A 25,455-nucleotide genomic window follows, 5' to 3' on the forward strand; every position below is an offset into this window, starting at 1 on the left:
CCGCAACGGTCTTTGTCAAAAGTGTCCGTAGGCCGCAGGAGCGAGATAGGGAGACAAGAGACTGAACATTGGCAGAACGAGACGTCTCGAAGGGAGGGGGGAGGGGGAGGAGGGGGGCCGAGGGGCAGTAGGACTGTCAAAGTTAGATATGTGACGGGTGTCCCTGAGCTCCCAGCGGTGATGATGGTGAGAGGGAAGGGAACAATGGGGCATGTATCGACATCGGAGCTGCTAACAGCCGAGAGGTCACACCCGTAGCTCTTCCAGCTCCCTCGGGTGGTGAAGTACCGGCCAGCAGCATCGAGGCGATGGACTGAAGAGATAGCAAAGTACAGATACCTCCCTCGTAGCTATCGTATCGTACCTCCACCCCAAAGTGCCAATGAATGTATCAGTTCCCAAAGTCTCGCTGGGGGCAGCAACCAGTAGATGAGCCTCCTCCTCCCCGAGATTCCCCACCCCGCCTGCTGCCACACTCATCTGCAGCATCTGCTCTCGAGTCTCTCTCGCTCGTTGAACTTTTTGCCCCGCCTCTAGCCTCAAAGTCCCCGTCCCCCCCCTCCCACCAACGCCGCGCTTCGCCGACACTGGTGGTTGCCCGCTGTGACTGGACAGGATTTCGCATTGGGAAACACGAAGAGGGAGAAAAAAAAATCAAACCGTAGCAAGAGCAGAAATTTCTCTCTCCCTTCCTGGTGGCAGGACAACAACGCAGCACTCGCTATCCAAGTACCTACCTGCCTAGCTGGCTAGCTAGCTAGCCCAGCAGCACCAGGTACAGACAGTCCCAGTCCCGTCTCACACACACACACCGCCCTGCCCGTTCCTGACTGGCCCCCCTCCATCCATATCGATCCATCTTTCCCTGAGTGCCTGAACCCCTCCATCCTCCATACCTCAGGTCCCTGTTTTTTTACTTCCTGTATCTGCCCCCTCCTTCCTCCGTCGACTTTTAAATCTTCCCTCTCCTCCATCGCTCTCCTTCCTTTCTTCTTTCTCTTCCTCTTCCTCTCATCCTTCCCCTCCATCTCCTCCAATACCACCACCACCCTCCAAACCCCCCCAAACACACTTCACAGAATGTCTGCTCCCGCCCACAAGTTCAAGGTCGCCGACCTCTCTCTGGCCGCCTTCGGCCGCAAGGAGATCGAGCTCGCTGAGAACGAGATGCCCGGTCTCATGCAGACCCGTGCCAAGTACGCCGCCGACCAGCCCCTCAAGGGCGCCCGCATCGCCGGTTGCTTGCACATGACCATCCAGACCGCCGTCCTCATCGAGACCCTCACTGCTCTCGGTGCCGAGGTCACCTGGACTTCCTGCAACATCTTCTCCACCCAGGACCACGCCGCCGCCGCCATTGCCGCCGCCGGTGTCCCCGTCTTCGCCTGGAAGGGCGAGTCCGAGGAGGAGTACAACTGGTGCTTGGAGCAGCAGCTGTCCGCCTTCAAGGACGGCCAGAAGCTCAACCTCATCCTCGACGACGGTGGTGACCTGACCCACCTCGTCCACGACAAGTACCCCGAGATGCTCAAGGGCTGCTACGGTGTCTCTGAGGAGACCACCACCGGTGTCCACCACCTCTACAAGATGCTCAAGGACGGCAAGCTCCTCGTCCCCTCCATCAACGTCAACGACTCGGTCACCAAGTCCAAGTTCGACAACCTGTACGGCTGCCGCGAGTCCCTCATTGACGGCATCAAGCGCGCTACCGATGTCATGGTTGCCGGCAAGATCGCCGTCGTCGCCGGCTTCGGTGACGTCGGCAAGGGCTGTGCCCAGGCCCTGCACACCATGGGTGCCCGTGTCATCGTCACCGAGATCGACCCCATCAACGCCCTCCAGGCCGCCATGGCCGGCTACGAGGTCACCACCATGGAGAAGGCTGCCTCCCGCGGCCAGATCTTCGTCACCACCACTGGCTGCCGTGACATCCTGACTGGCGTGCACTTCGAGGCCATGCCCAACGACGCTATTGTCTGCAGTGAGTAAACCCCGCAGAACCCCTCTCCACCTTGATGCCCATCACTAACCAACTCTACTCCAGACATTGGTCACTTCGACATCGAGATCGACGTTGCGTGGCTCAAGGCCAACGCCCAGAGCGTTCAGAACATCAAGCCCCAGGTCGACCGCTTCCTCATGAAGAACGGTCGCCACGTCATCCTTCTCGCCGAGGGTCGTCTGGTCAACCTCGGCTGTGCCACTGGCCACTCTTCCTTCGTCATGTCCTGCTCCTTCACCAACCAGGTCCTTGCCCAGATCATGCTGTACAAGAACGGCGACGCCGCTTGGGGCCAGAAGTACGTCGAGTTCGCCAAGGCTGGCAAGCTCGACGTCGGTGTCTACGTCCTCCCCAAGGTCCTCGACGAGGAGGTTGCCAGACTCCACCTGGCGCACTGCAACGTCGAGCTCACCGAGCTCAGCAAGGTCCAGTCCGAGTACCTCAGCATCGCCGTTGAGGGTCCCTACAAGAGCGACATCTACCGCTACTAAGCGGTCTTTCTTTAACATCCACCCCAGTGGCTGGATTTCTTCAACACTCCGATTAATGACTTCAAAGAGCGTACACCATAACATTTGGCAACGTGTGTTCTCAACAGCATGACTTGCATGACACATCTGGGAAAGGGAATCTCGGCTGGGGGCGGTTACGGGCTGGAAACTCAAAAGAGCTTGGGGGTTTGCCTGGCTGCGAGATTTTTCAACAAAAAATAGGCGTTGGCTTGTGAATAGTGATTCCCCAGACCATGGCATTTTGTATTTTTGCGTCGTCCTTTTTTCTTTCTCTTCTACGTCGGCCCGACTTAATGGGAGCGGGACAATCAAAAAAGGGACTCAGCCCCCGGAAATGGGAAATAGGGGTAACGAGTAGATCAACTCGAGGATTAGGACCCGTCAACCGTGGTCCGCATAAACAAATATATGCGTCCTGAGCAAACATTCTTCTGCCCAGTGATTATTGATGTGACTTTTGATAAATGTGATTCCGAATCTAGGCTTGGTACGATGACCGGCCATGTTTGCAGGGCCATATGACATTTGCACTGGCAAGACCTGTGTGTGGCCGCAGAGGTGTCGGTTGACGTCGCGAACAACAGAGTCTTGAGCTATGTATGTTGATCCTTGTGCGTGGCCCGACTCGAATGGATGGGCCCGGCCAAGACCTCAACGTCTTTGATGGTTGCTGTCTTGTCTACACAGCCTCATGGAGAGTCACTTGTTAGATTCATTGTGTTGATTGCTTTTTACCCCGTGGGTTCGCAGCCATGATTAGACTGCCGAACCGTCCAAGGCATCAAAGATGACCGAGACTCAGTACGTGCCTACCGAGTATTGTCCAACACGGGCTCTATGTCTCTCTCTCTCTCTCTCTCTCTCCCTTTTTTCTTTTTCTTTTCCAAAACCCAAGCCCTGGACATCGGTCGGTTCTCTCTCACTCCTGCACCAGCGCCTTCTGCTCGACGACGACATTGTTCAGGCGGCCCTCCTCGACGGCGCGTCTCGCGTTGGCGATGGCCCACTCCTCCATCTTGACGCTCGTCTCGACGGTCCAGGTGCCCATGTGCGGGACGATGAGCACATTGGGGTTGTCGAGCAGGCCCGGGTGGACGTCGGGCTCGTTCTCGAAGACGTCGAGGCCCGCGCTGGCGACGCGGCCCGAGGCGAGGGCGTCGACGAGGGCGGCCTCGTCGATGACGGCGCCGCGCGCCGTGTTGACGATGACGACGCCGGGTTTCATGAGGGCGAACTGCGCGTGGGAGATTGTGTGTCGTGTCTGGGCCTGTTTGGCCGTCGGTCGTCGGTGCGTCAGTCACTGTTGTCAAGGGTTGATTGGGGGGGGGAGGGGGGTAAGGGGGAGACTCAACGTTCAACGGCAGGTTGAGGGAGATGACGTCGCTCTCACGGAGCAGCGTCTCGAAGTCGACGTACTCGGCGCCGCACTCGGCCTCGAGGGCGGCGTCGAGGCGGGTGCGGTTGAAGTAACGCACCGACATGCCGAAGGCGGCGGCCTTCTTGGCGACGTTGCGGCCGATGCCGCCCATGCCGAGGATGCCGAGGACCTTGCCCTGCGGGTCGCGGCCGAGGGGCGGGGGCGGGTTCCCGCGCCAGCGGCCGTCGCGGATGGACAGGACGGAGGCGTTGAGGTTGCGCAGGGCGCCGAGCATGAGCCAGATGGTGATGTCGGCCGTGGCGTCGTCGACGGCGGTCGGGGTGTTGGAGACGAGGATGCGCGGGGTGCAGACCGGCACGTCGATCTGGTCATAGCCGGCGCCTGCTGGGGGTTAGTATGTCTGTTGTCTCGGTCTTTTGGGAGAGTATTTCTTCCTCTCTCTCTCTCTTTCTTTTACAGAGTCAAGGGGTGACTGGAGAGGGACATACCGTTGTGGCAGATGAAGCCTACGCTCTCGGGCAACGCGGCGACCAGTTCGGCGTCGATGCGGCCCGTAATTTTAACGCTCGCAAAGGTCCGGTAAATGGCCTTGACGCCGTCGAGGGCGCCTGACCTGCACTCGTCGAGGAACTCGGCGCGGTTGGTCGCCTTGGGCCTGATGATGTCCGCGACCTGACCGAGACGAGCCCATGCCTCGTGAGCGCTGTAGAAAGGGGGGGGCAGGAAGCCGTGTTAGTTTAGCTCAAGGGAGATAGAGGAGGGGGTGGACGCACTGCTCGATCTCGCCCAGCTGGAGGACCTTGGGCTTGGACATGGCTCAAGGTTTTCGACTCGATGGGTAAAGTTGTTTGTATAAGTGATTTGAGGAGGGAGGGCTGAGTGTGCTCAGGCGATTTGTCTGTCTACGTCTCTCTGTTCCGGTCAGCAACCGGACACAAGCAGACGTTAATCCCTCCAGAGCCCCAATGACGCCTCGACTCATACCCAGCCGGTTGGCTAACCTTACTTATCAAGTCCGTGTCCTGAAGATCAGAAAAGGTCTGTTCTGATGCAAAAAAAAGCCCGGGATATGGTGATATCGGAGGAACGAAGCCGTCAAGAATGCCCCTCCAAAGAGACAGCCCGGCGCGGGGTGGCTTGCCTCGCCCGTTGAGAGATAGACGGACTGGGAAGGTGGGGGACGATCGGTGGGGGGAGGGGGGGAGGTTGAAACTCAATTGGAGCGGAGCTGCCCGAGTTCGTCCTCCCCCCCTCCCGTTGTCTCGGCGGAAGTCTACCGGGAGAGAGTGTGTCGGCGATGGACAGACTGTTGTCTGAGAGCCCGCAAACCTCCGAACCCTCCCGACTTGAGAACTCTCGAAGTAATACTAGAGTCGGTTATTTTTCACGCAGCGAGGAGAGGAAAGACCGTTTCCTCCTCGACACGAGATGCTCATTAATTCGCCGGCGTCTTGAGGCATCGGAGGGCCGGGACTGAGCTCCAACCCCCCCATCCCGTATCGGAGAGACCGTCGGAGAGAAAGCCGAGCCGGACACTCAGCACTCAGCACTCAGCACTCAGGCCTCGGGCCTCGACCGACGAAATCGCGAGCTCTTACTATCGTTTCCCACGATCCTGATTTCTTGCCCGAGGTGAGACACCGCAGGATTCGTAAGCCGGCGCCGTCACGTCCTCGGTAATCACGACTGTGCCACACGAGTCCCCCCTCCTTATCCGATGCCGAAACCGCCTTCTGCGGATAAGAGCTGCCTGGCTGGCTGGCACGCAGCCCAAAACCCGCAGGACGGCGCCGACACCGCTGAAGCTCGCATGCGCCTCTTCCCCTCCACCACCCTTTCGTCTTTCTCACCAAACCCGCTCCATCGTTGGAAATGTTTGCTGAATCAAGACCCTGCTGGCCAATACGTACGCCGCTAAACCACTCTTCAACCTCTTCACAGGCTCTCTCATCTCCCTTACCTCATCTCTTTCACCCCCATGGAGTCGCTATAGCGGTGGCCATCAACAACAACAACAACTTGCGTCATGCTCTAGCCCCCCCCCTTCTCCCCCCTTCGCCTGCCCGTCGGATCCCCGGGCCGCCGCACCATTTCCCACTCGGCCCAACTTCATGTCGAACGAAACTCGACAACCCATTGCTACTCGACCTGCATCTGCAGCTCTGTACAAGTACGCTTCCGCTTGCTGTTCCCCTAGTGCAGGGGAGGCAGCCACACCTGCAAAGGAGGGACAGGAAGACGAGCTATCGATTGCAAATTTTTGTATTTCTTGATTTCTATCCGGCGTCCTTAACCCTTAGAACCCAGATGAGTCCGCCGTCTAGTATCGTACAGTGAACACTGGCAATGCCCAGACGTCGTTGGCGCAACAATCTGCCGCTCTCAGAGTGAACTGTTATGATCCACAGAGAGACAGAATAGCATTCGTCTCCCCAACCACCCCCTTCCTATTGCTCAGATCCCCTTTTTGAGAAACAAGATAAAACCACTTTTCTTTTCTTCCTGCCACACCGCCCTACCATGCTGGAGTATGAACTTGTTTTAAGGATGGGTGGGACTACTTATACAAAGATGCCATCGGCCGTGAAAAAAAGAGTTATAGGACGAGTGGCGCAGTGCCGGCTCGCATGCAACCTCCCCTTGGAAAAGGAAAATCGCAAAACTTCAAAGGAACGAAAGCCATGCCTTCCCTTCCACTCCTTGTAACGCCCTGAGAGAGTAAAACAAAACGAAAAAAAGGGGGACAAAAACCACGCACGTCCCTTTTTGGTTTCTCCCCATGGCCCTTCCCTGAACCTGGAAAATGCTGCAGGATGTGATATGCTGTGAAAAGAGGTGATGATGCTGGTGTTGGAATGTTCAAGGCTGTGCTGGAACAGCCGGGCTGCCATGATGGGTCGCGATGTTGACGCCAGGACTGATGTAAGCTCGGATGGCAATCTCGCTGAACCGTCGGACAATATTAGTAGTCCCGCCAGTGACCTGCGCCTCATCCTGGATGAACTTGTTGGCAACCCAGAGCCGGTTCTTGGGGTCCGACTCGTCCAGGTGCTTGGGGATGTTCCTCTCGAACCCGGCTTCGACACGCGGGGACAGCTCGCGCGAGATGGCGATCGAGTAGATGAGGTCTCGGTTCTCCCTGCCTCCCAGCTGCAGTCTCAGACGGCCAAGGATCTCGTCGCGCTTGGCGGCGTCGTGGTGGCACAGGTACTGGGCGAGGTTGTGCCAAAACTCAAACTCCTGCTGGCGGTGAGGGTTCGCGTCGGGTACGGGAGGCGCGAGGAAATTCGAGGGCAGAAAATCACCGCAGAGGAGAGCCTCCAGAACCCTGACTCGGTTGGCAGCTTCCGTCAGGTCGTCCGGGGGCGGCAGCACCTTGGCCTCGACGTTCGTTGAGGGGGGGGCGCTGCTGCACGGCAGAGTGGCCAGGGACCAGATCAGACGAGTCTCGAGGACCCCAGAGTGGGCCATCTGCGTGTGGTCATTGGCCGGCACAGACTGGACAACCTTGAGGAACGAGGCGAATTGAGCGAGGAGCGGCTGGCTGTTTTCGACAAAGAACTTGCCCTGGGCATCCTGCTTCTGGAACCAGTTGGACTCGAAAAAGGCTTGCAGGCCGACGGCGTAGACCTCGCGGTAGATGTTGATGATTTCGGTGAGGAGCTCCGGGGTAAGGGCGATGTCCTGGGTGGGAGCGGCAGGGCCCAGGAGGCCGATGAGGTCATCGAACTTCATTCTTGTAGTGGCTGCGCGGGTCCAGTCAGTATGAGGGATTCGAGGCGAAGTGACGGCTGAAAGAGAACAAGGCATGTACAATGATTGTGGGAGCGTCGCACCTCTGAGATGGTTGTCGAAGCCTGCTGCCCTTTGCTCACCCGGGAAGGACTGAGTTTGAGTGGAGGGCACGGTAGCCGGGGCGGGTAGGGTCTGCAGAGCAGGATCTATCGGCGCGGCGAAGTCGTACGTCGCCTCCGTTTTGAGGCCGGGCGTGGCCGAGGTCAGGGCCGGGTCGAGAGGGGAGTGCGAATGCGAGGGGGTGGCGGCGGTGGCGGGGGGAGGGTTGTACGAGCTGGGCAGAATGGCCGGCTGGGCACCGTAGGGGTTGGATGAAGACACCGGCACAGGCACGGGGGGAGCGGTGGGGGTCGAGGGCACAGTCGGGACGGTGGGCGGGACTGATGAAGGTATGGATGGAACGGTTGGGGTCGGCACTCGTTGGGCGTTGGGGGCGGGCTGGATGGCCGAGGGGCCTGGCTGCTGTTTGAATATAGGATCGTAGCCCAAGCACTCGCGCTTTGACTTTTTGCAGTTGTTGCAGGTCGGATGAGCTTCGTCGCACTAAGAAGGGGGTTTGGTTAGAAAGGCGTTGCTTTGAGTGGTGACGTCCTGCGGAAGGAGAACAATGGAGTATGCGCCTCTACAAGGGGAAGAAAAAGAGATAGAAAGCAAGGCAAAGAAGAGGAGCGAGCAAATGAGACAATGGCGGGGATTGGGTTTGGGTTGGGCGTGCGAAGGCTGCCTGTAGAGCAGAGCTGTGTGTATGCCTCTGTACGTGCGCATGAAATGATGATGAGGTAAGGCGATGTGAGGTGAGGTGAGGTGAGGTAAGGTGAGGCTGGTAGCGTTGAAATTGAGTTGAGTTGAGCGACGTCAAACGTCAAAGGGCGAGGCTAAGCCAAGCTAAGTTGGAGTGGGTGTGGCTGGAGCTCGAGGGCGGCTTAAGCGAAGCTTAGCAAGCGAGAGGCGTGCCCGTTCAGGGACTGACAGGCTGTAAAGCTTGAGGCTTGAGGCTTGGGGCTGGAGGCTTGAGGGGGGAAAGGGCCCAAAGGAGGGGGGCGGGCGACGGCGGCGCGCGGTAGGTTCTGCAGGAACGGAAGATTGCACCTCCCTGCGGGCGCGGACGGGCGCGGGCGTAGGCATAGGCGTAGGCGTAGACGCAGCCGCAGGCGCGATCCCGGAACGTGGTCCAAAAGCATGGCATGGCTCCCGTCCTCGCTTCGCAGTAGCTCCAGATCAAGCGAACATCAAGCGACCGTTTTTTTTCTCGGCTTCCCATTGCGAAACCACGACTCGGTTCGCTTATCGCAAACTTTGTTTCTTCGCCATTGTCGCGTGGGTTCCCGTTGCCTCTTTTCTCTCCGATAGCCAATGCATTCCTCTGGTCGGCCCTCATCGCCCCCAAACCACCCATTCCATCGAGGGAAAAGGGTGTAGAAAAGAAACCGGAGAAAACAACCGGCAAAGGAAAGGAAAAGCAAAATGAACGGAGAATAGGAAATGTCTTAAAATTCTCACTAACCTTGATACGACGCTTACGACACGTCAAGCAACCCGTCTTCGTCCGACGCTTTATCTCCTACGATGGGGGGTAAATCCCGTCCGTCAGCTTTTATCCTTAAGCGTCGCGATGCTGCCGCAGCGCAGCTTCCGTCCCCCAATCGCTCCACACCGACTCACCTTTTTAGGACCGCCAGGACCTCGCATCAACCTAGGGTCGTGGTGGGGGATCTGATATCTTAGGTGGTTCAGGTCCTGCGTCATGTATGGGTTGCCCTGCACTCCTGGCGGCAGGTAGTATTGCATGCCTTGGTTCGGGGCCATCTGCATCTGCATCGGCATCGCTTGGGGAGGCGGCGCGCCTTGTTGGTAGTGATGGTCGAGACTCTTCATGCTGGGCAGGGAGGGGACCGGTGCGCCGGCGCCGGCTCTATACGGGTCGGCGGGGGCCTGGCCCTGCTGCGGGTGGTAGGCATATTGGTTCGGGGGCACGGCACCGGGTGAACTGAAGTTGTTCGGGCTCGGGTAGCCTCTCTGGTGGCCCGGAGGCTGATGGTGGTGGGACATGGCCGGCGAGGATGACGCCCTCGCGTCGCCGTTCTGTTGGTTGTTCTGCTGGCCGTTCTGCTGCGGAAGGGGCGGCACAGGGGTGACAACGGGAGCGGGAGCGGGAGCAGGCGCGGTCGCGGGGCCAGTCGCAGGCGGCGGCGGTGCCGTGGCGGGAATGGACGCGTTCAAGGTCGCGCTCGCGGTCGACAATGTCTCGGCGGAGGGGGTCGAGTTCGAGTTCGGAGTCGAGGAGGGTGGCCAATGTCCTGGTAGAGGAGCGGTAGCAGGAGCAGAGGCGACGTCGGCGGCGGTGGCGGCGGCGGCGGCGGCTGGAGTGGGAGCTGGAGTAGGAGCTGGAGGAGGAGGAGGAGGAGGCGAGGTCGAGGAGGTCGGGGGAGGGACCGAATTAGTAGAGGTCGTCAAGGGCTCCGTATTGACAGCGGCGACGTCGCTGGCATCAGGCACAAGCACAGGTACAGACACAGGCGTAGGCGCAGGTACAGGCACGCTGGAGGTGCTGGCACTGGTCGTGCTGGTGTCGGTGCTGGTGCTGATGCTTGTGGTGTCTTCTTGAGCCATTTCGATTTTAATTAGAAATTTTTATGGAGCCACGATTGGACGTCTGAGGTCGACCGGGGGAAGAGGCGTGGATGGATGCGTTGATGCGCGACACCCTGGGGCGCAGGTTGAGCGAGAGAGCGGTGCCTTGGAGTACGGTCCCTATGCAGGCCGGCGCAACTCGAGATTTTTTTTTTCCCTCTCTCCCCCTTCGTGTATGCTTTGCGTGCCTGCTGCTACTGCTGCGCTGCAGGCAACTGCTGCTAATCCTTGGTAGGGGCGGGAGAGGGGTGCGGAGGAGCAGCAGCAGGAGGAGGAGGAGGAGGAAGGGTACGCGTAGGGGGCCCTGTGGGTGTGGGCGAAGGAAGGACCTGAGGTAGTCCTGGAGAGGGGAGGGATCTTTTCTTCGGACCAGTGTCGTCAAGGAGGAGCAACTGCGCGCGGAACGAGGTCTCGCCTCGCCGGGAGAAGGGGGGGAGAAAGCGGTTGTGGGTGGTTGAGCGTGTTCCGTAGCTGGACCCCTGTTGCTGTATCCAGATCAACGTGCATGCAATGCAGTGCAGGATACGGAACAGAGTGTGCAAAGACAACGTGCAAGCACTCGTCTACCTCTATGTATCTCTCGCGTGCGCGTGCGCGGGCGCGGACGGCGGATGGATGGGTGGATGGGCAGAGGTCGTCGGGTGGTGAGGTGGTGTGTCGGCCGAGAATGACTGGATTCGCACTAAGGAACGGAGTGCGGCGCAATGGAAGAGTTGAGTCGAGAGTCTGCACAATTTTCGCGACGGGTGTGTGCTGAAGCTCTCTCTGGATCAAGGTCGGCCGCAGCGCCAACAGGCTGTTCCCACGCGTAGTGGTGCGCGCAGGGCGGATGGGCCAGGGTGCAGTCGGAGTGTATCCGTGCCTGGTATGTATTCGTCGTTAGGCTAGGTTAGTTTAGCAGGTAGGTTAGATATTCGTACGTAGCCTGCCCATTGGGTGAAGGTGGGAAGTACCCTCTGAGCGTTGGATGTATTTGTCGGTACCTTGAAATCGGAAGGTACCTCCACTGTCTGGTATTGGTCAGGGAAGGCGACGTTATTGGCCGCGGGTGGGTCTATCAACAGGAGGCGGAAAGGGGGCTGTTGGTGTTAAGGGAAGAAGCGAGGAGACACCGGGGTATTCAGGTACAGGCACAGGCACAGGCTTGAAATGCCCAAGGGTGCGTTTGACCGGGTTGATCCAGGCGTATTATGCTAAGGATGCACAGGGGAGAAGGAGCCGAGGACAGCTGGGTTGGTGGTGGTGCCAGGTGGCGGTGATGCCAGATGGGAGGTGCGATCCTAAGGGGATTGGATTAGGAAACTAATGGCGAAGGTGCAGGTTGACGGGCCGGCGAAGAGTGAATAACGGGGGCTTTGACGCGGCCTTAGCCAATTATCGACGTCGGTTCGTTGCCCTGTTCAGTGACTGCTGTCCGGTATCCAGGATGGTGGAGAGCCGTGGCCCGTTGGTACGTGGACTGGGAGAGGGGAGTTGCAGAGAGGCGAGAAACGCGGGTCGGGTTACCGTCCAGGGTTGACTGATTGTGTCGGGGCCTGCAGGGGAACGTTGGAAAATCAAGTAGTCGTGGTTGTGGACGTGGCCACTGTTTGCGGTCGCCGAGAGAGTGGGCGGGAAAGAAGGGCAAACGACTGGGGGCGAGAGGGAGAAGAAAAAAAGAGGAGGAAAAAAAAAAAAGGTTTAGGTGTGGTGTACAGAGTAGGTGAAGATGAATAAGACCTGGGATACCTAGGTAAACTATGTGCCTTCCTTTCCAGGTCAGAACGGAACGCTAAAAGAATCTCTGTAGTTCAGCGCCAGATTCGCAATAGTAGACACATTCACTGACACCTTCCCAAGTTGAGAGGTACTTACTTCTCAAGACGAATGCTGACGCTGGGGCAGGCAAGGCAGGAAGGGGAAAAAGAATATGTTTCCTAACTTCTTAGGCACTATGTGAAGATCCCCGATTGGCTCGGGATCCCAACCAAGATACGTACCGTCCTAGAAGCACAGTCCAGACGAGCTAAGGTAAGGTAGGTAGCCTGGAGGAAAGAGCGGGTTTTTCTTATGACATTGACAACATCTTCTTTGGGCCCTTTTGTGCCACTAGGGAATTTTAGCTTACTGGAATCCGTCCCGACCTTTCCACTGAAATGCGAGCCACCATTGATCCCGGAAGGCATTCGGAGTCTGTTATGTATCCGTACTTCGAGTCCCTTCGTCTTTGCTTCGAGTACAAGTATTCGTATCCTCTCCAACAGTACTTGCCACAGTACCATACGGAGTGTGGACAAGGTGAATGGCCGGGACTACCCATTGTCTTCCCGCTTGACACAAATTGACCCCCCAACAACTTTGTATAACCTCTTACCTGCCTAGACTCCGTCGAGAGGGAAACCACTCTTTCTGTAACTTGCAAGAGGGTCTCAACGTCTCTCCCACACCTGCCAGCCCCGTGCTGCCCCCCCGGAGGTTGAATCTAGGCCCGGTTCTGTGGCTGGAAAGGACCGCTGCAGAGCGGACATCGAACCATTTTGGCATGTCCGTCCAATGCTCAGTGGCTCCCCCGTCTTAGTCAGATAGCAATTGAGCGAGTGGGAGTTATGTACTCCATGATGAGTACTCTGTATAGAATTGCACAACATTCGCGCCTACATGCCTACATGAAGAATTGTGTGCTATACGATGTAATCATGTCATTCACTCACTACCGACCTGGGTAATTATACAGATCCTGTCTCGAAGTTGCGCGGAGGGACATGAGAAGCAGACTTTTGCCTCTCAACTACCTCTTCCTCTTCGTCTTCTACGTCATTGTCGTCGTCGTTCTCCTCCTCCTCCTCCTCCTCCTCCTCCTCCTCCTCCTCCTCCTCCTCCTCCTCCTCCTCCTCCTCCTCCTCCTCCTCCTCCTCCTCCTCCTCCTCCTTCCAATTGCCCAAGATGATCTGCAGCAACATGAGATCTTGGAGGGCGGCTACACACGACCCGGTACCCAAACGAGAACTTCGCCCCGAGGGGCTTCGTGAGGCTCCTAGGTACTTCTGTACGATGTCCCACTTGGCTCTTGTGTAGCCACGTCCCGCAGCACCCTTACGTAACAAAGTACCGCTTCTGTATGTCCCGTCCCACTACGATGGGTCTGGCCGTCAAATTTCACCTCTCGTAACCACGCCGCAGCGCATGAAATCGCAATTCCACCAAAGCCACACTCGCAGCAGATTATTGAGGCGCTACCTTGACTTGACCTCGACCTCAATTTCAGCCCTGGCAGCTCTCACTTGACGTATATGTGGAATATTGGCCGACGACAACCTCATCATTATCATCATCGTCATCTTCGTCTTATTCTTCGTCTTCGGGGACAACGCACATCACTCTTGAAGCTCACCCAAGCTGCACCCAAGCTGCACCCTTTCCTCCATCGTCATCTCCGTCCCCCTGGCAATCAAGGACACCTTGCTAGGTTTGCTCTCCTGGCCACAAGCCCCCCTCACCAACCCCCCTTTCTGCTCGTCGCCTTCCCACTCGCCGTTTCCCCTGGTTATCCCCCCCCTCCGCACCTCACATGCCCGTGCTCCGGGTATAGTTTCTGGGACATGGCACGCCAGCCCAGCGAGTGCCGCGCCCACACCGGCCGCCTACTCAGGACGGACCGAGCTGCACATCGACAAGGACCATGCATCCCGAGGGAGGGCAAGGGGCCTTGCTCTCTGTTGAGACCTTCACTAAAGGACGCCCTGCCTCTGGAAAGGACACCATCCCACACAGCCAGTTCATCACGCCAACTACAGCTAGGAGAGAAGTGAAAAAGACATCCTGTCAGGGCTGAGTTCTCGGTCCTGAGATCCAGGCCTCCTGTTCCGGCCGCATGCGACGGCATTGAGAAGTGTCTGGCGCCGAAGACCTACTAATACAGTCTACGGAGACTACCCTTTGCCACCAAAGCGTTGCGACGTCTGATGGAACCCGCCTGGGGAGATTATCCGTCAATCGATATTCGTCAATCCCTTCTCCCCGGGATGAGCTTGTTACTACTAGCCGTCGTCCATTGTCTGAATGGTCTGAATGCCCCCTTCACAGCCAAGGTGATCCGTCCCGTCATCCCGTCACTGTAAACAGAAGCTCTCCAATCCCGCCGCCTTCCCTTCTCTCCGCCCTGCATCATCATCCGCTGTCATCACCCATGCTCGCCCACCCACACAACAGGCATCTCCTTTTTTCTTCTTTTTTTTTCAGCCTCCATCTCGTACCCAATAATAGGAAGCTTCCCATGCTCATCTCCAACCGTCTGTGCTTCTTCATGCTTTGTCCCGGGGTTTTCAGAACTATTGAAATCCCACGGTTTTCTTTCAGGGACTCAAGCAATACTACACTTCGTCAATCTCATTCGCAATCTCTCGCGATCCTCGCTGTTACCCAAAGAGTATCGAAAGGGGGGTCCCATGGCGTCAGTCCCCACGGTGACATTCGATAGCACACCCAGCCGGCATCAATACCTGGACCTTGCTGCCTCGCCTCGCCTCGTCTCGTTAATCGCCCACATTGCAATAGTCTTTTTCTTCTTCGTTTCCCCGCAAATCCGGAGCTTCTACGGGCTTCCCACAGGCGGGTTAGTGTCTCCTCGGAGGTTGTGTCTGCGAACCTAACCGGGTCATTTCCCCGCCATCCATTGCCGCCAAAGCCATATCAACCTCATTTGGTCGAGTTCAACGAGACCTTTGAACACTTCAAATAGCCGTCTTCACCTTATAATTGAAGCGTATTGATGTACAGGGTTCTTGTATGACTTCATGTTACTTGCTCGCCATTTCGTGCCCAAACGTCGGGCATATGACCCGGACTAGGAAGCTCCCCGGGCCCGGCGAAGACGTCAATTGACAAGGTTACCTGTCGGTACGAATTTTGTGTACATGTACCTGAAGATCTTTACCCCCTTTGCTTGCTTATACAATGTATGGCGGATAGCCTTGCCTTCCCTCTTCCATCCATCCATACATCCATCCATCCATTCACCACGCTCTCATAGCCAGTCCATGCTGGCTGAGGTCAGCCAAGTCCAAGCTTCCTCCAACCTCCTTTCCGGGCTGGATGAAGCCGGTCGCAGCTCAGTTTGTGACCCTTACTGGCGCACGTTGTTGTCTGCATTTTGGGGTGGGCATAGATTCTCGAGGCCCATCTGGTTGTCGCTCTGATGTAGGTCACTGGTGGCTTCCAGTTTGACGACAGTGTCTTCCCTGAGGTCTACTGCGAAACGTTCTACCACAAGAGCTCTTCCAAGAGAACGGCGTAGCATCAAACCGCACCTGCAGTTTGATGAGTAGCTTGGCACCGTATGTAAGCTATAGGAAGAAGCTTTCTCATCTCAAAATCTCGGACAGCAGCTGGGCATATTGATCATAAGGGTTCCATGCAGTGTACCATGCTTCGATCGCCATCTATAGTTCACAAGAATATGCAGCTTCGCGGCCAGCCAAACCACGTCCTTATCAGCCGTCTCAACTCCAGTTGTCGTAATCCGGGAGGTTCTCCTCGTAGTACACCTCCTCGACCCTCTGGAATCCCACCTCGGGGGCGTCGTATGGCCACGGCTCTCCGTTACCGCTGGCGAAGAGAGCAAACATGGACCCTTCAAAGTTGGGGTACCCGGGGTTGGAGCCCATCTGCTTGGAGTTGAACTCTTTCAGCCACGTAGGGGACGTCGCGTTGCCGTGCGAGTATCCGAGCGAGTACTTGAGCGGCGTGGCGCGGATGTGAAGCGTCAGATCCGCGGGAATCTTGGACAGGTTCAACGGGTACTCGGTTGACTGTGGTAAAGGTCAAAGGTCAGTCGATTGTTTTCCCACCGGGGCAGACTGGGTCGACACTCACGTTTGGTCTTGTGGACGGTCCGGTCGACGTCGGGAGCAAGTCGACAAACACACACAGGCCGGCCGAGCTCCAGCAACCCCTCACTCCAATGTCTTGGTGGTTGACCTCGCTGAGATACGACGAGATGCCCACCGACTGTCTCGGGCCCAGCCCCGCCGATGTCGACAACAACTTAGCTGAGAAGGTCATGTTCAACGACGTCTGCTTGTGGAGCACGGCGGCGGCCGTGTCGCGGTCCCCGAGCGTGAAGACGTTGGGGTGGAAGACGATCCCCGACGACGCGTTGGCGTACGCCCGCTTCCCGAGCCCGCCGGCCGCCTTGAGACGAAAGTTCTCCGTGTACTGCGTCCGCGTCTGGTACCAACCCAGGCCCAGCTCGGGGCCGTCGAACTCGTCCACCCACTTCGGCTTCGGCAGCTCCTGGTCGGGCCCCTCGACGCTCTGGCTGAGCAGCAGCGGCTCCCCGCCGTTCATGGTTGGCCAGTCGTCCTCCCAGTCGACCTTGACCAGGAAGGCCTCGCGGCCGAGCGGCGACGCGCCCTTGACGTTGCGCCGCGCCAGGAGTGACGCGTACCACTCGCCGTCGACTGTGTCGGTGAAGGTCGCGTGGCCGGTGGACTGGACCGTCAGCTTCTGGTCGGCGCCGTTGTAGATGAGGGGGTTCGTCGGCGACGACTCCCAGGGACCCTCGGGAGACTTTGAGCGGCCGACGGTCGCGCGGTGTCCGGTGCTCGTGCCGCCCTCGGCAAGGACTAGGTAATACCAGTCGCCGCGCCTGAACATCTTGGGGCCCTCGGGCCTGGCGCTGGGGAGCTGGGGCAGCGTGCCGTTCCAGATGTTGCGATAGGGGCCGACGCACCTGCCCGTCTTGAGGTCGATCTCGCACTGGGTGATGCCCCAGAGGCGGTCGTAGTTGTTGTTGGGGCCCATGAGGTTGAGGTAGTCCTTGCCGGAGACGGGGTCGTGGAAGATGTCCGGGTCGATGCCGTAGGGCTCGGCCCAGATGAGGTCGGACCAGGTGATGAGGTCCGGGGAGGAGACGTACCAGATGCGCGGCCAGGTGCGGGAGTCCGGATCGGATCCCCAGCGGGTCATGGAGGTGATGTAGAAGAGGCCGTCGTGGTAGGAGAAGGACGGGGCCCAGACGCCCTCGCCGGCGGAGATGCCGTAGAGTGGGAGGACGTCGGGGGTCTTGAGGGCGTGGGAGACGAGCTCCCAGTTGGCCAGGTCCTTGGACTTGTAGATGGGGACGCCGGGGTAGTAGGTGAAGGAGGAGACGGCCATGTAGTAGGTGTCGTCGACGCGGAGGATGGCCGGGTCGGGGTTCCATCTGCGGGCGCTCCATTAGTGAGATATCCTAGTCGAGCATCGACTCATCGAAGCAGAAGGAGGAGGAGGAGCCGTGGACCAACCCTGGGAGAACCGGGTTCTTGATGGCGGAAACGCCAGCTGCAAGCAGCAGCGCAGCACTCGCGAGGAGCTTCATCCTGATAATGAGACGCGATCAAACGGGAAGGGAAGGTGTCCTAGGGCGACTGAGTTCTCGAGTTTCCATCATCTCGGTCCCAGGCTCCCCCCTTTTATAAGTCGCCCCGGAAACACACCACCTCGCTCATCACAACAAACACAGCCTCCTACTCAGAGACAGTCCCCCCGGAAAACCATGACTTTTGCTCCATCGGCCGCCCCGGAGACTCGGATCCGGACGAAACCGCGCGGGGGGGGGTTCGCAATAAGGCCGGGAGGGGAGAGGATGGCGGGGTTGGAGGGGCAGCGGGGGAAGAGGAGCTGCCGCCGGATAAAGCCACAGATCCCACTTCGATTTGCCGTGCTGATTTTCCCCGTAGCCTGTAGATCACGTCACTGCCGCCTAAGTGATAGGCGGAATTGGTTTGCACCGTTTTGTGTTCCTCCCCCAATACGGCCTTGGCGGAGGGGGCCAGGCTAGCTTTTGGGGAGTCGAGGGGAAAGCTAGACTTGACCCGGCGGGATGGCAATAATCTTCGTATCTGAGTGCCGATGAGGAGGGGGAGGTAGAGATCATGCGGGCCAATCAAGAACGGGAGGGCTTTTGCGTCCATGACAGACCGCGACGTGATGTTGCAGTGTTGAGATGCAGTTGGGAGCCAACATGGCAAGCAGCTCGTCTTACTTTGTAGACATAGCCAGCCATGTGCATGTGCGCTGGCAAGCAAGAGTGTTGAAACCGCCCAAGCTCGATTGGCTAGTAAGTTAGGACTGTGCTGAAGCAGCATTACATGTAAACAGAACATGGAGTTGGAACTCCCATGAAGACAACCCATCAGTTGCACCTTTTTTAAGACATGCCACATATAGCTGTAAACACAACATCGAAAACTGGAGTTATTAGCAAGGGCACACACTCTTTTCAGGGCAGACTTTACAGCATTGACTGTTTCTTGCAAAGGCAAGGTTCGGCACTAGAAACAAGCGTTTAGTCAATTGCGGTCTCCAAGGGTAACAAAGACGCAGCGCACCAGTCCCGTGACACTCATCAGCCAACATACCAAACAACTCGTCTCCCATTCGCAATTGCGGCCGAAAAATGGAGCAAAACAGCAAAAGATAATGACTATGACCGTGGCAGGGCTCGAACCTGCGACCTTCTCGGGATCAAGTGCACATACTTGTGAACGAGAAATCATAATCCACTAGAACACACAGCCGGTGAGAGATGGTGGATACGACGCCAATTGGGGCTTAGACACTCAACTCCATGGTGAGTGGATAGGCAGGTAGCAGGCTTCTGGGAGACGCACCACCATCCTCCTTCTCCTCCTCCTCCCTAGGCGAAGTATAATACTTTGCAACCAAGAGACAGAATGTTACGATCCATATATTAGCCTATAGAATATGAATTGGCGGCGAAATCGCAAGATTCGTTCTCAAGCCCGACTTAAATCCACATGTTTAACCAATTCCCCAGATATTGAGCCAACTTGGCTTCGTTAACGGCTTTTGACACTTCGTCCATGCGAAAAAAAGACGGCATTCCGGATAAACGTGTCGTTTGATTTTGAGAAATGCAAATGACAAGCAGAAAAATGTCCTGCCCGCACCATTCAGGCATCACGAGCAATTCGCACTCTTCAAATCAGTGAGCCCGTATGCCCCCCCTGTCCAATGGTGGCATGCAGGTCAGCCGGGGCTGAGATCGAAATGTATATATCTTGAATCACGTCCCAGAATCTGCTCTTCTTCAGCAGTACTGATCCAAATAGATTAGTTTTTCCTGAGGACAGAAATGAAAACAACAGAGTACTGCCCATCATAGCTCTACAGAACCGGGGCAATGAATTACGAAGAACTAGAGATATCCGGTCGCCAAATCCGACTCATCGCCATCGACCCGTTGGAACCATGGCAGCCCGAATCTTCGCCCATAAGATGCACGATTGAGACGGCGACACTCCCGCCGGAACCCGACGACTGGGATCCGAGTCTGCTCCCGGCCAACTTTGTCAGCTTTGACGATGAGGTAACCAACGCGCCTGACGAGGCGTTCGGCGGCTCCTTCAGACAAGATGTCGCCAACATCGAAGGAACGGCCGAGATATCGATGCTCACCACTGGCGAGAACCAAGCACCAGTGCCCGAATACGAGATAATCCTCCCCCTCAACGGCTTGGCCAACATGCTATCCTTCGAAGACTTGCAGAGTGTGATTCAGAACTCGGAGTTGAACGACAGGGTTCGCCGGAACGTGCATGACGATTCAATCATCTTGGAGGGCAGACTCGACACCAAGCATCTCAACCCTTTCTTCCGTCCGCCCCAGCCGGCGAACCAAAGACGACCGATCGATCCCCAGTCGTATGTAGCCATGTCATATTCTTGGGGCCCGGAGCAGCCCACAACCTCCATCTTCCTGAACGGGACCGAGATTGATGTCCGCGTGAACCTCGAAGCAGGCCTTCGGCGTTTTCGAACAATGGACTACTTCAAGCGAGGGGGAAAGGTTTGGATTGACGCATTGTGCATCAACCAAGACGACGACGCCGAAAAGGCAAGCCAGATCCCTCTGATGGGCTCGATATACAAGCTCGCGGCCAACGTCATTGTGTGGCTCGGCCCCGAATCCGACGGGAGCTCCAAAGTCATCGACACGCTGCAGAAGCTGAGCTCCCTCTACCGCACCGAGTACGTCGAGACCTTTGACAGAAGCGACGCGTTCACGGCGACGGCCTGGAGGCAGATGGCGCAGATCCGCCTGCGGACCAGCTTCCACCGGCTTAAAGATCTGTACTCTCAGCTTGACCTCAAGACGGACGAGGATGACCTGCGTCTGTACGAGTTCTTTGATCGGCCCTACTGGCGGCGCCTCTGGATCATCCAGGAGCTGTGCATGGGCCGGGCGGGGATGCCCATCGTCTGCGGCGCCCGCGTCACGCAGTGGCGATACATCCGCGACGGAGCGCTCACCTACACTGCGTTCCTGCACGTGTTGCAAGAGAAGCTGCCTCGGATCGTGTATCAGTCAACGCAAAAGCCGATGGGGAACGAATTGTCCATACTCCACGTCGCCCAGATAGCGCAGCTGGAGATACACGGCCACAGGAAACGCCTCCCTCCGGTGGACACCAGCTGGCTGCCCGTCTACTCGAACATCGGAGAGAACGACGGCCTCCTTCACGGATCGGCTTTCCGAAGAGCGCTGTTGCTGGCCTCGCAGGCACAATGCTACCACCTCCACGATTCCGTCTACGGCTTGCTCAGCGTCCCCGGACTCCCAGACTTCGGGATCGCCGTGGACTATACCAAGCACATCACGACCGTCTTGACAGAGTTCGCGGCGGCTTGCGTCACAAAGGGGAAGAGTCTCGAGTTGCTCTCGTTGGTAGACGGATGCGGGATGCCGGTGCGGGATGCCCAGGGAAACCTCCTGGATCGAAGGTCCCTACCGTCCTGGGTTCCCTACCTCGCCAGAACGCCCGAACAGCGAGTCGGAACGATCGAGGGGAACTGGCACGCAAGCGGAAACAAACAGGGGTTCTTCTTTGATGGATACAACGTGGAGCCGAGAATAAGGGAAGAAAATGTTCTCGCGTGTTACGGGTTTATCGCCGAGGTCGTCGACGGCGTCGGCGCAATATCGAAACCGGACATGGAGACGGGAAGCCGTCACCACCCAGAGTTTCTTACGGGGATAGTGCAGCCAACGGGTGGATTCACATCAGGCTCAGAGTTCGGTCCTCAAGCGGATAATTACGACTTGGGAGAGACGGATTCGCCTCGGGACCGAGCGGCAAAGGCCGCGAGGGAAGGACCCCGAGTGTCTTGGGTTTTGACTTGCGGCGCCGATGTCCAGGGAATAAAGCAGTCTTTTGACTGCCTCTACGAGGCTTTTCCAGGTATGGCCATGTCATTGATTACTTCCGACAACGTAGTAGGCCAAACAGCTGACAGCATCGAAACACTTCCAGAGGACGAACCATCTCGGCAGTCGCCCTTTTTCAGGAACTGGCACTTCATAAACTCGAGCGCCGGTCTCTTGGTCGGAGGTCGGCCTTTGTCTTCCTACTTCAGACCCTTCACCCAAGCAAGCCTGGACCAAAGAAGGAACAGGGCCACGCGCGCCGCGCGCCAAGCCATGGAAACTCGCACGAGAAACCGACGTCTCATCGTGACGAACTCGGGCCTTGTTGGTCTCGCCCCTATCCTCGTCCAGCCGGGAGACGCCGTGATGGTATTGATTGGGCACGGGAGACCGGTCGTGGCGAGGAGACTCAAGGACGAGTCCGGGGGCCACACGCCGTTGTGGCGCTTGATCGGCGAGGCGTTCGTCGGCGGCATGATGGAATGGGAGATGATGGACCGCGACATCATGTCGGGCCCCAAGAGGATCAAGCAGATCAACTTTGTTTGATCTGCTTCCCGAACTAGATGGAAGAAGCAGTTGCCAACAGCCAGCTCCTCTGAGTGGTGTCGACGCCAGGCTTACTCCGAGGTTGCAAGAGAGCCAGTCGTCACTAATTAGTTATCAGCGTATCTACATGGTGGAAAGGATACAAGATGATCCATGAAATGCAGACAGACAGCGACAAAACACGTGGTCGTTGTCATCTACAATTCTCGCGAACGCCTTTGCAAGTGTATTTCCATTTCCGAGCCCAATGATTACTGCGCCGTTATCGCAATGTAACGATGGTCACCGTTATTGGTTCCTCACCCCCCGGCCGGTGGTGGCAATGCCCTGCTTCAGCTTCTAATAGCTCCATGCAGGATTGCCAAAAACGTGCCGGCTCCCGCATCTCCCGCATCGTGGCGCACCCTCTTCGATTCAGTATCAGTCGCAATAGATAAAGATGTGGCTTCCCATCCCCGATGGTCATGAAGACACTCGTTTACGTACAATTCAACGTACATATAACATCCAAATATGAAACCGCAATTATGAAGCCAAGTTACGACTGTTCCCTCTGATGAGCACCAGAATCCTAGCTTCTTTCTTCTTCTTCTTCTTCCTCATCCCGACTATTGGGCCCGCTAGTGCCGCATCTCCAACAACCGGCTGGACTCCTGAACCCAACGGCCGCGGAACCTTTGGGCTGATCTGCTCCTGCGTCCTCACTCTAACGATATGCGTCTGGACGGCCCTCCATCTTAACGTTCCCGCCGCGCGGTCCACACTCCGGAACCGGGCACTGGAAGGGACGAAGTGGATTCTCTACGGCATTTTCGCGCCGGAGCTCGTCGTCGCGACGGCGGCCGCGCAGTACATCGTTGCGCGGTGGTTGAAAAGAGAGATCGAAAAGGACACCGCTCATCGTCAGCATGCGGCTGCGCACAAAAAAGATGGGATAGGCGGCAGGGAGAATGAGAGACTCTCAAGCCATACGTGGGACATGACGCAGTGCTTCTACGCCGTGATGGGCGGGTTCGTCGTCGATCTGCCGTCTTCCGACGACGACGAGAACGTCGTCAAGAGAGTGACTGTCACGCCAGAGGGTATAAGGCTTCTTTCCTTCATCGGTAAGTTGCCAGAGATTCACGAGTCGCAGATCCAGGACAAAAGCAAAGCAGACTGGATGGCCAAGTCGCTTGTCTGCATCCAGGCGGGCTGGATGGTCGCCCAAGTCATCGGCCGCCTCATCAAGGGGCTGCCTGTGTCGCTACTCGAGATCAACACCTGCGGACACGTCGCGTGCGCCGTGCTCCTCTACCTGCTCTGGTGGAGCAAGCCCCTCGACGTCCTGGATCCAACCGTGCTGGAGGAGGGAAACGATGACTACCTATCGCTCATGAGGTTTTGCTCCTCCATGAGCGCCGTCAACGGAGTAACAGACATTCGATGCTTCATGTACATGCCCGCGGACGGAGCGAGCAGCGACGAGGGTCCAGATCAACACGCGGCCAGGGTTCTCATCACGACTCATCTGTCCATCGGGTCGCCCGGCACGAGAGAACCCTCGAGGTTTCTGGGATTCGACGTGAGCGATATCCGGCCTCAGACAACGTTACTGACCGTCGAAGCCCATGCGCAGAGGGTGGCACGGAGCGCATACATGTATCATATCGACCAGACAAAGCCCACTGTCGCGCCCGAATGCCTGCAGACGTACTTTGCGCCGCCGTACAGGGATCTCACCCTCCGCCATGGCACGATATACTGCCGAAGGCTTTTCGCCGATGTTCAGCAGCACCAGAGATCCCACAATGCCGTCGACCCAGTCCGCTTGGCGCAGGCGGCAGCAGCCTCGGACGCCATCTGGGCCCAGTGCATCACCCGCCCGGCATACGCCCCTTACTACTTTACCTCGGTCCCGACCGTCGGCGTCTTCCTCGGCGAGACGGACTACCTCGTGCCGCACATCGTCAACTTCCCCTCCCTATCCAACCTCGGTCTCGGTCAGGTCAACATCCACCGCGACGTCCTGCGCTCGGTGCTCGCCCTCACTGCCGCTGCGTACGGCGGGCTCCACCTGTCCGGCTGGTTCGACCACTTTCCGACGGACATCGAAAAGAAGCTGTGGGCGGTGTCGGCTCTCGTCATCGCGTGCTCCGGGGTCGTGCTGTGGATCTTCTTTCTCGCGCGGCAGCTGTGGCCGCGGTTCGACGTCTTCGTCTCCGGAGCGGCGCCGGGGGCCAGGCTGGCCGGCACGAGCTACTATTACCAGAAACCGTGGATGAAGAAGGCCAAGTCGGCGGTCCTGGGCTCCATCCTGGTGTTGTTTGCTGCGGCTAGGGTGTTTCTGGTTGTCGAGGCTTTTGTCAACCTGCGAGAGGCCCCCAAGGCTTTGTATGAGACGCCTGAGTGGTCCGACTTCTTCCCGCATTTTTAGCGACGGAAAGTTATCGGGGTAGAAACGGGGACTGGTGTTAACTTGCAGTTCTTGCTGAATGTCATTTCTTTCGGGCTCCCCCCCTCCTTCGTCCGTGGAATCTATCCCCTGTTTGCGCCTTTCTAGGTATTTTGAGTCTTACCAGTTTCTCTAGTAGCAACTACACATACGAGAATCGCAATCCTTGAATAGAGACGGATGGCATCTTTGCTGCTTGTAGCCAAGAACCAACAGCACTCTGGTTTATGTACGTAGAGCAGGAAACAAGTGCCAATCGCTGTGTCTTAATCACCTACAGACAAAGTACCGCCTGCCCTTGCCAAGTGCGTCGCATACGTCCACTCTCGCGGCGTTGTCTGGGGAGACCTCTCCACTAGGAATGTTCTTGTCTTCGATGACGATAGCCTCAAGATTTGCGACTTTGCCAGTTCGGCTCTCGAAAATGTCTATCCCCATTTTGGCATTCACACATACGAACCGGGATATTGCCTTGATCTACCAGAGGACCAAGTGCGTGCATTGTCCATGATGCAGCGGGAGCTGTACGCACTCGGATCAGCGGTCTTTGAAGTCACTGCGTGGAAATTTCCGTACGCGGATACCAGCGGTGAAATTTGAGACATTGTTGAGAGCGGCACAATGCCCGTCATAGCGGACCACAATTATGCTCGCGATATCATCACGCGATGCTGGGATTTTGGATACGACTCGGCAATGGCTGTGGCAGATGACTTGGCTGACGTCTTGGTGAGGTTGAGGAACAATCAGCCAATCACACAGATGACCACGACTGGGGCGTGAAGAAGCAGACACACTTCTCCCTGACAAGCCCGCGTTTCTTTCGATTGGACAAGAGGTTAACACTGAGGGGTGTGTTTGGAAAACAAAAGCTCGATGTTTGACTGAGGGTTGTTCTTCGAAAACGACGTTGTCTCGTTTTTAGACCAGGATCGGAGTACGTCACGACTTACATTCCCTCAAAAT

At 57.2% G+C, this 25,455-nt stretch overlaps 9 protein-coding genes across 9 annotated transcripts; 4 read left to right on the top strand and 5 right to left on the bottom strand.

Moving 5' to 3' along the window:
• Positions 1 to 1,080: 1,080 nt before the first annotated feature.
• On the top strand, positions 1,081 to 2,493 carry CH63R_00048 (Adenosylhomocysteinase; the record flags this gene model as incomplete). Its single annotated transcript, XM_018295023.1, has 2 exons — positions 1,081 to 1,981; positions 2,045 to 2,493. 2 exons carry the CDS (start codon positions 1,081 to 1,083, stop codon positions 2,491 to 2,493), a joined length of 1,350 nt encoding a protein of 449 aa, XP_018163385.1.
• Positions 2,494 to 3,433: 940 nt separating this feature from the next.
• Positions 3,434 to 4,706, bottom strand: CH63R_00049 (D-isomer specific 2-hydroxyacid dehydrogenase; the record flags this gene model as incomplete). Its single annotated transcript, XM_018295024.1, has 4 exons — positions 3,434 to 3,748; positions 3,816 to 4,273; positions 4,381 to 4,595; positions 4,666 to 4,706. 4 exons carry the CDS (start codon positions 4,704 to 4,706, stop codon positions 3,434 to 3,436), a joined length of 1,029 nt encoding a protein of 342 aa, XP_018163386.1.
• Positions 4,707 to 6,751: 2,045 nt separating this feature from the next.
• CH63R_00050 (Negative acting factor) lies at positions 6,752 to 10,297 on the bottom strand (the record flags this gene model as incomplete). Its single annotated transcript, XM_018295025.1, has 4 exons — positions 6,752 to 7,683; positions 7,729 to 8,230; positions 8,658 to 9,248; positions 9,350 to 10,297. The coding sequence occupies 4 exons, from the start codon at positions 10,295 to 10,297 to the stop codon at positions 6,752 to 6,754; spliced, it is 2,973 nt and encodes a 990-aa protein (XP_018163387.1).
• A 242-nt stretch (positions 10,298 to 10,539) lies between these two features.
• Positions 10,540 to 11,251, bottom strand: CH63R_00051 (uncharacterized protein; the record flags this gene model as incomplete). Its single annotated transcript, XM_018295026.1, has 4 exons — positions 10,540 to 10,797; positions 10,886 to 11,083; positions 11,125 to 11,180; positions 11,239 to 11,251. The coding sequence occupies 4 exons, from the start codon at positions 11,249 to 11,251 to the stop codon at positions 10,540 to 10,542; spliced, it is 525 nt and encodes a 174-aa protein (XP_018163388.1).
• A 1,772-nt stretch (positions 11,252 to 13,023) lies between these two features.
• CH63R_00052 (uncharacterized protein) lies at positions 13,024 to 13,620 on the bottom strand (the record flags this gene model as incomplete). Its single annotated transcript, XM_018295027.1, has 2 exons — positions 13,024 to 13,411; positions 13,535 to 13,620. The coding sequence occupies 2 exons, from the start codon at positions 13,618 to 13,620 to the stop codon at positions 13,024 to 13,026; spliced, it is 474 nt and encodes a 157-aa protein (XP_018163389.1).
• Positions 13,621 to 15,795: 2,175 nt separating this feature from the next.
• Positions 15,796 to 17,654, bottom strand: CH63R_00053 (Beta-xylosidase; the record flags this gene model as incomplete). The annotated part of the gene is made up of 3 exons (XM_018295028.1): positions 15,796 to 16,104; positions 16,169 to 17,498; positions 17,581 to 17,654. The coding sequence occupies 3 exons, from the start codon at positions 17,652 to 17,654 to the stop codon at positions 15,796 to 15,798; spliced, it is 1,713 nt and encodes a 570-aa protein (XP_018163390.1).
• A 1,827-nt stretch (positions 17,655 to 19,481) lies between these two features.
• On the top strand, positions 19,482 to 22,055 carry CH63R_00054 (Heterokaryon incompatibility protein; the record flags this gene model as incomplete). The annotated part of the gene is made up of 1 exon (XM_018295029.1): positions 19,482 to 22,055. The coding sequence occupies one exon, from the start codon at positions 19,482 to 19,484 to the stop codon at positions 22,053 to 22,055; it is 2,574 nt and encodes an 857-aa protein (XP_018163391.1).
• Positions 22,056 to 22,611: 556 nt separating this feature from the next.
• Positions 22,612 to 24,471, top strand: CH63R_00055 (Oxidoreductase; the record flags this gene model as incomplete). Its single annotated transcript, XM_018295030.1, has 1 exon — positions 22,612 to 24,471. One exon carries the CDS (start codon positions 22,612 to 22,614, stop codon positions 24,469 to 24,471), a length of 1,860 nt encoding a protein of 619 aa, XP_018163392.1.
• Positions 24,472 to 24,669: 198 nt separating this feature from the next.
• On the top strand, positions 24,670 to 25,089 carry CH63R_00056 (Cyclin-dependent kinase 4; the record flags this gene model as incomplete). The annotated part of the gene is made up of 2 exons (XM_018295031.1): positions 24,670 to 24,718; positions 24,770 to 25,089. 2 exons carry the CDS (start codon positions 24,670 to 24,672, stop codon positions 25,087 to 25,089), a joined length of 369 nt encoding a protein of 122 aa, XP_018163393.1.
• Between the last annotated feature and the right edge of the window lie 366 nt (positions 25,090 to 25,455).

The sequence above is a fragment of the Colletotrichum higginsianum genome, chromosome 1, assembly GCF_001672515.1.
Source record: "Colletotrichum higginsianum IMI 349063 chromosome 1, whole genome shotgun sequence".
NCBI classification, from domain to species: domain Eukaryota; kingdom Fungi; phylum Ascomycota; class Sordariomycetes; order Glomerellales; family Glomerellaceae; genus Colletotrichum; species Colletotrichum higginsianum.